Raw genomic sequence first — 10,208 nt, forward strand, 5'->3', positions numbered from 1 at the left:
TAATAATATAATATATATACAGAAATTTTTTTTTTTTTTTAATATAAGAGAGAAAGTTGTACAAATAAAGATCGTTTAAGCTCAGATCCTGATTCTCTAGACATAGTTGCATAGGGTCAAGATACTTTATTTCTCCGTTAACATAGGTTTATAAACCTATAAAAATTTTGCATTATTGTTGAATCTATATTTTACATTATTATGAAACCTATATAAATGTTACAATTATGAGTTACACGTGCCATTCTACTTTACGGTAATTGTCAATGAAAGTGTCTCTGCAGAAAATTGGGCTACGTCTGATCGCTTTCTGAGAAAAATATTTTTAGATTCAGATAAGGCAACTGTCAGGCAGTAAAAGGTGGATTATTAGAGCATAAAAACGACTGTCACGAACAAAACAAAATTGAAATCACTCTCGCTGGTTGAATGAACAAATTTTATTAATAAAATTTTTATCAACTGCAGATTACCTTTTAGTTAAAATATTATTTTTTGTACACAGTAAAAAGTCAGAAATATCATCATATCATTAAAAAGCAAGTAAAATAAAAAGCTTTATCTATTTATTTATTTATTATTATAAATTATTCTTTTATTTTTTAAAAACAAGCAGAAACTCTTTGAAAACATCTCTATGGCAAAATATATAGAATATGCATTTTAATGACTGTATAAAGAAATTTTTATGTGACATTTATAAATTCCAGAATGCTGACTACATCTATGAAAGTTTTTTGTTAAAAAAAGCATTGTTCAGTGAGTTAACTAAACTAATTAATTGCTCCATTAAAAACTTCATTCATTCAAAAATATGCAAATAGGAAATAACAGTCGAAATGTTTCAAGCGCTGAAAAACGGGCGTCCATTTTCAAGACTTGCCAGACGTGATTGAGAAGAAATAAGAGTGATTTGAAATATAAAACGAAAAGTAACCGATGAAAAATGGAAAAATAGAGATGAGAAACGAAGCTAGAAGAAGCCACAGTCTAAGACGATGCAACAGACAGGAAGAAACTGAATTTAAAATTTGTAATTTTTCCCCCTATATATATTTCTTGAATTACTTTTTTAATCAATTTCATGTCGTAAAATATTTTTCTAACAATTGTAAAATATTTTTTCATTATTATTTTAAAATCGCATACATTTTTTTTATTATATCGTGGTATAAATTTAAGTTGAGTTTTGTTTGCTATGGTTTAACTTAAAACCGTATTTTTTTAATATTTTATGAAGAACTTTGTGTGAAGAAAATTTATTTTTGGTTTATAATTGCTGCATCATTGTTTTACTTGAAAATGTCGATATTTTTCATGAAAAGTAAATGCATTTTTCTAAATTAATTATAAGCATTGGGTTAAGAAAAATTTGCTAAAATATATCCATTGAGAGAAGAACTTTTTGTTAATGAATATTTTATAATGTTTTTCTAATTCCTACTTTCATTTAAAGTAATTCATGTTTCATATGTGCAATCTATTAGGTAATTATGAGTTCAATTATAAAGTCTAGATTTAAGACTAGCTCATCTTCAGAGACTTGTTAGTGAAGGCATTTGGAATGTTTAGCAGCAAAATTTTCCGTCCTTCACCAGTGGAAACAGGATTTCAACCTTCCATTGATTGACCAGAATAGATAGTTTTTGCCAGAATTGTGATTGAAAGCAATCAATTTTTTTCCTTCCATTTACGGTAGTTAAAGTTTCCGTTGTAATAAAAAGAAATTAAGTTGCGTTCTTAATAACTTGATTGCAACTGTATACAATTTGTTTTAGCTACACTTTTTCAAAGGTAAATTATCTTAGTACTATCGGATACACTGTTAAAATTTTCATTTTAAAATTATGGTAAAGTAACTGGCAGCTGTCTGTCCATCCGATTAACCGTAAAGTTTACGGTAAAGAACATTTTTTTCCTTTCTGGTTTTGAAACCATTTACAAAAAGTATGGTTATAAGACCATGAATACAAAACTGCACGGTTTTTAAACCATTTACAACCAGCATTTCTCAAAAATGTGGAAAAAAATAATTGTTTAACTAGACATAGGAGCTCGGTTTTTCGTGAGGTAATGGGTATTGGAGAGTGCCGGACTCTAGAAATTCTTCAAGTGTTGAGGAAAATGGAGGAAACAGTGTGGTGTCAACACTAGGACTCGAACTCCAGTTCTGCCGGGCATGAGACTGACAGATAAGCCAGCTTGGCTATGATATGTATGCATTTGCAAAGAACTAAGTAGCTTCATTAGGTGGTTCTAGTTGGTGTGATAAAATTCTGGTTGCTTAACCGTATTAGGTGAAAGCAGTTAATCAACAGTTTTTCTCAAACTTAACGGCTTGATTACCTTTACATTTATGCTTATTTGACTGTTTTGATTAAATACGGTAAACTAACCATTCAATAAATTGTCATTTAATCATTTTTTCCGAGAAATTTCTAACAGTGTACGAGGACGCCAATCGTAAATTTCTTTTTACTAATTGTTTAAATTTCCTCTGATGTTTCAAAATAATAAACAGACACATTCTAATAAGTGAGTTTTACGATAAAATGCTGTTAAATTCAGCCACATATTTAGGTAAATAGAATAAATCTCTTTTGAACTCTACAGCATCTCTCAATATGAAATGATAGCGATATCTCTAAAAATCATATTATTTGTACCCCAATCATCGCTTTCAATTTTATTATCCAGTATTTTTGCAGAGAGACAGCTCCTAAGCGTCAATTTCAAGGAGCTTGAGAGAGCGAGAATTTTTTCAATAATGTCTAAAAATGTGTAAGCCCTCACAATAAAAACTAAACTATTCCATTTATTTTATAATTTTGATTTTAAAATAAAACACTCGATTCAAAATAGGGTATATTGTCTAATTTTAAATTAATTTCAAGATTGCAAAAAGATTTTAGAAGTAGATTTTTATATTGTCTATAAGATTTTTATATAGTGTATAAGAAGGCGGTTCACAGATGTTGATTTCATGGAGCTTGAGAAGGCGCCAATCTCTTCGATAATTTCTCAAAATCATGTAAACACTCTCAATAAAATCAATTATATGTACCTATTTCTAAACAATTCCACTTATTTTGTAATTTTTCTTTTTCAGTAAAACAGTCTATTTGAAATGGGATATGCAGTTCAATAATAAATGGATTTTAATATTAAAAGAAGATTTAAGCAGTAGGTTTTTATATGGTCTATAAGATTCTTATACTGTCTATAAAGAGACTACACATAGACGTTGATTTCATGAGTCTTGAGAAAGTGCGAATCACTTCAATAATTACTCAAAATGTGCAAAACCTCTTAATAATAGCACTTATATGTATTATTCTAAATTTTGTCAACTAAATTAGTCTTAAAATTATTCTAAAATATGTACTATTTATAAACTTTATAATTTTGCTTTTGGAATAAAGCAGCCTACACTGTTAGAAATTTCTCGGAAAAAAGTGGTTAAATAACAATTTATTTATTTGTTATTTTACCATATTCAAACAAAACAGTCAAATAACCCTAAATAAGTTGGTATTCAAACTATTAACTGGGAGAAAAACCGTTTATTAAGTGCTGTCCCCTCATACGCTTAAACTTCCAGAATTTTATTATACCGACAAATCCTACCTAATGAAGCCACTTAGTTCCTTGCCGATGGGTACATATTATATCCCAGAGGACAAATCCTGTCAATCTCATGACAGAAAAAAAAGAGATTCGAGTCCCAGAGTTCGAGTCCGAGCAATATTTTCTCCATTCCTTTCAACATACGAAGAGTTACGCTCGTCTTGCTCTCCTCAATTTGCGAACTTGGGCTATTAGAATACGATACTCTCATTTATGCGTTGATGGCACTACCATAAAGCTGTTAAATTATCTTTAAAGTTCAATTAAATTTCTTTTTTACAGTTTTGAAACCATGCTAGTTGTAGATGGCTGAAAAAGCGTATAGTTTGACATTCAAGTTTTTTTTTTAACCATATTAGTTGTAAACGGTTTCTGAACTGTAAAGATAAAAATGCTCTACCTAAACTTTACTGTTAGTTGGATCGACAGACTTCTGCCGGTGATTTTACCATACTTTTAGAATGAAAACTCTAACAGTGCTTTCGAAATAGTGTATATAGTCTAATTATAACTATGGTTATAATTATGCTTATTCAATTATGGATCTAATTATGTTTTTTATATTGTCTGTAGACATTTCATTTTTAAAATATTTCTGCCAAAGATTAAGATTTAATTTAAAGATATTTTTTTTCTTTTCAGTTTTTAAGTTTGAAAAATTTCCGAAACATTTTGGTAGATTCCAATGAGCCAAAAAACAAAACAACAATGACCATCTTAAAAATTTTATAGTGTTCTCAGAATATTTTCTTGTAAATACTTAATGAATTCTGTATCATTGCATAAAAAAATGCTTATATTATTGTATTACGAGTAAAAACTTCATTTAATTTATTTTTCAAACTTGATTTAATTTATTTAAACTTTTTTTTAATTTACATTGTTTTGTCAATGCAAAAGTTTGCCAATGGTATTTCAAAAGGTTTTTTCAATGCATAAAACTTGTTATTTTGTTGTTATTTTGTTCAGAAAACTGCCTCTCTGTAGAGCGAAGTGTAGTTTTTTTCCACGAGCCCTTAAAATAATGCACTACTTCCTTAACAGTTTTAATAAATGGCTGTTTGTGATGCGGCCCTTTACTATGTCAGATTTAGATATCGCGTTTTTTTTTTTAAGTTATCACATTTTAGTCTGATAGTGCTAAGATATTTAAATAGGGTAACTGTGGAAGTCAACTATTTCAAGGTATCTGACTGGTTTCAACACAATTCCCTTTTTAAAAAAAGTTTAATTAAAACTTTAATTTTATATTTTGTAAGCAAGGGTCGTAAAATTATAAATTTAAAGTCTTAAAAATTTATAAATTATTGTTATTTTTTAAATCAGAATGCATTTGAACTTGAAAACCACAGATTTTCCATGCAACGTTAACAGCCTTGCAACAAATTGTACTGTATAAATTTCAGAATAATTTTTTTTAAGGTTAATTATGTGATATGTGTTCTGAATGAAAAAATTTCTAAAAGACAATGAAATAGGACTAAATATATTATTTATGGAATTTTTAAAGGTGAATTCTAAATATTTTTACTTAACTTGATTAAAATAATAAATTCACACTCAAACCTTAGCAGTCAGTTCAAAACATCGCGTACATTCCACAAAATGAACATGCGGAATTTCAAAACATTCTACATTAAACTTTTCTTTTTGAAAAGAATGTAGAGAAATTTTTTCAAAATCGATGTTCTTCAGGAAATGCATCTAAAATTTCTGACAACATTCTGAAAATTTTGACAACAGGAAAACTAATAATTTGGAAATTAATTTCTAAAAATAAATTTTATTTGTATCTAAAAATAAAATGTATGCAAATAAAAAATGGTTCAAATGCTCAAGGCATAACTAAACAGTATCATTTTCGGGAGTTTATTTCCGTTTTCGGTTTCATGTATCATCATTCGAAAGAAAAAAAAACTGTAACTTTATTTCTAAAAAATGAGTCACAAAATTTAAGGGGTCATGGAGAGTTGATGAACTAAATGGATAATTTAAAAAAATCTAAATGTTCTGTGAAGCTGTTGCTTTGTCTTAATTCATATTGCTAAATAATGCTTGAAAGTTTTTCAATTTTTTCAAATTATTTCCAAAATACAAATTAAATTATTCAAAAATGTAATAAATATGTTAATAAATATTTTTTAAGTCTTTAGAGGAAGATGAAACTTACTTTTTTGGCACAAGTGAAGTAGATGATTTCTCCTAAAAAAAGTCCAATTTTTCGAGAAAAACAATTCATTTAAATAGGAACCAAATAGCGGACACTGCCAGGATATTGACATTGCTTCCTTACTTTCTTTAACACGCTATTATAAGTGTCTTCTTTTTTTTTTGATCTGATGTGCCGGCCTTCACTACCGCTGATTAAGGAAACTGGCAATTACTTTTCCTTTCGGTCTACAAACAATTCCACATAGTTTGCCGACTATCTGTTGAAAAAAATGTTTTTTTTTCGAACTTTAGATATTTTTAAATTACATTTCCTTCCCAATTTATTTACACTTTTTGAAGTATATATATCTACGTAATTACTTTGTATTGCTTTAAATTAAATACTAATAAGAAAACTATATCTTGTTTCATAAAATAAACAAAAACTGATTTTACAGTGGTTATTTTTAGTTTTAATTTCCGTTATAAGTTAGAATTATTTATATTAGTCTTTTTTCCTGTGATGTAGAAATAGGGCGTTCCGTATACACCATCTTTAATACAATTAGACCATCTTTAATGAAATGGAATAATATTTAAGCAGTCTCCTGGTCTAGAAATTTAAAAAAAAATCCATTTTTTATTGCATATTTCGAAATATTATACTATGAAGTATCTGGGTGAGAAATTGTTTTGCCCGGAAACTATTTGATATAATAGAAAAACGCGATCATCGCCTCGGCAGTTCCGCGTTTTCCAGGGCTTACAGATGGTGCAGGTGGCAATCGGTGCAGGAGGCAATCAGGTTAGGAGGCTATATACAATTGTCAGATGGCAATTTACTGGAAAGATGTGTAGGCACGAACCGTCAAAAGAATAACGAATCACTAAATTCGATTTTTTTCGGATGATTTCTCCAAAACACATCTATTCCAGTAAAAATTTGGCAAAAGGTGCAACGAAGTAAAAACAGTAAAATGCTTTGCACTCTTGTAGGACGGTGCATCTACCTCTAGCAAAGAAGCCAGTTCTGAAGTAGCAGTGCACGCTATGTATGCATGTATGATCTCGAGGAAGGCGGACTGAATGGCCCGAGCATGGTCGATTGATGGTAAGTCCCAAAAAACAAAGAGGTACACTATAAAAACTTTAAGCTTGATTTCTCAAAAATCATGCTTCTTTTGTTGGGCGCTTGGTTTGCGGAGAAACTACTCGATCAATTTTGATATCGCTATGGAAATTTGCAGAAAATTGATTGAGGCTACGCTTAGAACCAATAAAAAAAAAATCAAAATTTTGATTTTTTTTTTTTAATGTACGATTAAATGCCAAAGAAAGTCTATTTCTGTCATACTTTTTTCTAATTGCCGCTATTTGGTGATAAAATGACCTTTTTGATCAGATTTGATCAGAATGATCAGATTTTTTTGGTTCTAACCATAGCTATATACATTAGCCTTTCACTTCACTGAAAAAAAGTGTTAAAAATGGGGTTTAAATTAGACCTCTGAACCAGAACACAAAAAAAGTTAAACAAATATCCCTTTTTTTTGCTACTTTTATGAACTTTTAACTGAATGAATGTTGTCGAAACACTCTCGCTCGATTTCATTTTCTCTCCAGAATTCATAACTTAAACATTTTACACCACATCAAAAATTAAACAAATAAAAGTTTTCACTATAACTTTTATAAACATTCATTAGTTTTTGATATAAATGGAAAGCCTAGCTCTACTCATTAAGCTACGTCATTTCTCCAATGGCGTTCGTTAATTAAGTCTTTTTTTTCCAATCTATATTGACTCTACAGTCTTTTGTGGCCTTCTCTAGACTCCTCTTTCATTCTATTCTCCTTCTCACCAAAGTGCTCCAGTTGATCACTCTCAGTGCTTTGAAATTCTCATCTATGTAGTCAATTCACTTTAATCTGGACCGGCTTCTGGTTCGGATTCGTATTGGTTTAAAAGTATAGATTCTGGGAGTTAAGAAGGATTTTTCTATTCGGCAGGTGTGTACCCAGAATGCGATTTACATTAATTATGGTTGATAATATTTGGCTCTCTACACAGCCCTCATGGTTGTAATTATTGTACTTGGCCTCCCTGTACCATTAATATTAACTGCATCAAGAATCGGTCGCAAAGATGATTTTCATGTGATTTCGGAATTCATCAGAATGTTTGAGCAATATGTGAATATAGGTCTAATGATACGATTATGTTTTCCTTTTTACTAATTTTTATCGTAGAAAATTTATTAATTCATCAAGACAACGATTAGCAGCGACAATGCGTCATTTTATCAATCATCGTTCTGTTCAAACTGTCCATGGTCGAATTCGGGTAATTGGAGAAATCTGCAACTTCAAGTTCATTACATTCAGTTTGTAGGAAATTAAGATTTATTGATGTCTTGCACATGCATTTTGGTTTACTTCTTCTTTATTGGCACTGCAGCCCAGGGCGGGCCTTAGCTTGAAGCACAGAAGTGTAGATATCGCGCAAAAGAGTATTTGAAATTGACAAAATAACAATCGTTTGAAATTATCCGTGCAAATATATTACTAAAATGTGCTTGTTTCTTTAACGAAATATTTTTTCAATGATGTCACAAATTGATTCGCATGCGCATGAAACTATGTGTAGTCAGTATAGAAAAAAGACAAAAAAAAATGAATGAATAAATAGATCAAACTGTAACAGTAAGAAAGTAAATAAAAAAAATTAAACTACATACACTGAACAAAAATCTCCTCAACACCAAAACAACTGCACACCGAAATTTTTTACAGTGTAGATCTCATAGAGCTTTTATGTAACTACCTTCCATAATAAATCTATAGTATCATAATAAATATTAAAATAGTTAGGCGAAATAACTAATTATTTTAATATTTATTATGATAAATTTCTTTTCCAATTATTTTCGCATCAGCTTTTAGCTGGTTTTCAAATGATCACATAAAAAAATATAGTTTCTTTTACTAATATTATTTTGAACCGAATGAAAGAGCAAGAATATTTTTGTGCTAATATTTTTTTAATCAGATTTAAAGGAATAATTTTAATCGAAGTAATTATGACCTTCTTTATTATCGTTAAGCGTTCTAAAATAAAAAAATAAGTTGATGATAAAATGTGACGTGCGAATCTTTCAATTCCCTGATATTCTTTAAGATAAGTAATTTTAGTTTCACTTTCATGAACTGTCTTAGATTTTAAATTGTTTAAAAAAATTAACCAAACATTGTAGAACACAATAAAAACTTACATGATTTTAAACTAGTTTGTATCTTAATCTGAATTTTTGATAAATTGATCGACACACTTCTCCATTATGGTGAGTTAATCGTAAATTTTTATTTTTGCCTTCAGGGTAAAATGTCCCCCCCCCCAAAAAAAAAAAAATTCTAAGTGATGATTTATAAAATACCGATGAGTTATGTGATGATGTTATTAATAATCTCACTTTAAGAGGTTATGTTAATCCGCGAGGATTGAAGAAAAATTAGAATTATCGATATTTTTAAAAATATTTTTCAAACATATTCTGGGTGCGAGAAAAAGTGCCTAAAAGGTATTTTATTATGATAGTAAAAAATTACTATATATTCGTTCGATTAGAAGAGAAAAGAAATAATGAGTAAAATAGTGATTTTCTGAGACTTTTTCCTCTAAAAGTTTGTATTTGGTCGTTGATTTGATTTTGAACTGGAAAGAAAATCTGAAGCAACAAATATTGTTAAAAATAAAGAAGCAAAAATCAAGTTAAATTAGATGCAGAGAAGCTGAGAAATGTCAGTCAACGACTTCAAAGACCTGTTTTTATGATAATTGTTTTAAAAGTTATTCTCACACTATTGCTCATAAGCATAATTTCATCGAATTCACTTGAAATTTTGACACGATCTTGTCTCTCAGATAAACGTACTTTCAGACTATTTAATAAAATTCCTTTTTTCAATTCTTAAAGATTTTCGTTAAACTAGATTGACAACGTTGCTAAAAAGCCATAAAGTTACTTGAATAAGTAGCTGACCAACTACAAATTAAAAAAGTTAAGATTAACTTAACAATCGTCTTCCAACACTTTGGTACTCTGATCAAAGCGTACATTTTAAAATTTAAAAAAAAAATTCTATTTTTATTTACACACCCTTGCAGACGAAAAATGCCCAGGTCATCAAGGTCACCAAACCAAGGGCCAACAAACCACCAAAGCTTACCAAACAGGTTACCAAAATTGTTAGCACGATACTGATAATCATGTTAAAAATTTTGATTGAAAATTTTGGTAGTTACAATGTGGTCATAATGCTATGCTGAGAAAATAAGTATGATCAGAACTTCTAGAATATGGAAAAAATTTACCGTGCCTTTGGCTCTATGGAAACATAAAAACCGTCGGTAATTTTTTCCGAAGTGCTTT

General features: G+C 29.4%; 1 protein-coding gene across 1 annotated transcript in view; it reads right to left on the reverse strand.

Moving 5' to 3' along the window:
* LOC107441227 (uncharacterized) overlaps window positions 1–6,042 on the reverse strand; it is a 9,986-nt gene extending 3,944 nt beyond the window's left edge. Inside the window, exon 1 of the mRNA XM_016054403.3 lies at window positions 5,798–6,042. Coding sequence (XP_015909889.1) covers window positions 5,798–5,866 — 69 coding nt within the window. The 5' untranslated portion in view covers window positions 5,867–6,042. The remainder of the gene's footprint in view (window positions 1–5,797) is intronic.
* Window positions 6,043–10,208: the final 4,166 nt, after the last annotated feature.

Source organism: Parasteatoda tepidariorum, chromosome 2 (assembly GCF_043381705.1).
Source record: "Parasteatoda tepidariorum isolate YZ-2023 chromosome 2, CAS_Ptep_4.0, whole genome shotgun sequence".
Lineage (NCBI taxonomy): Eukaryota > Metazoa > Arthropoda > Arachnida > Araneae > Theridiidae > Parasteatoda > Parasteatoda tepidariorum.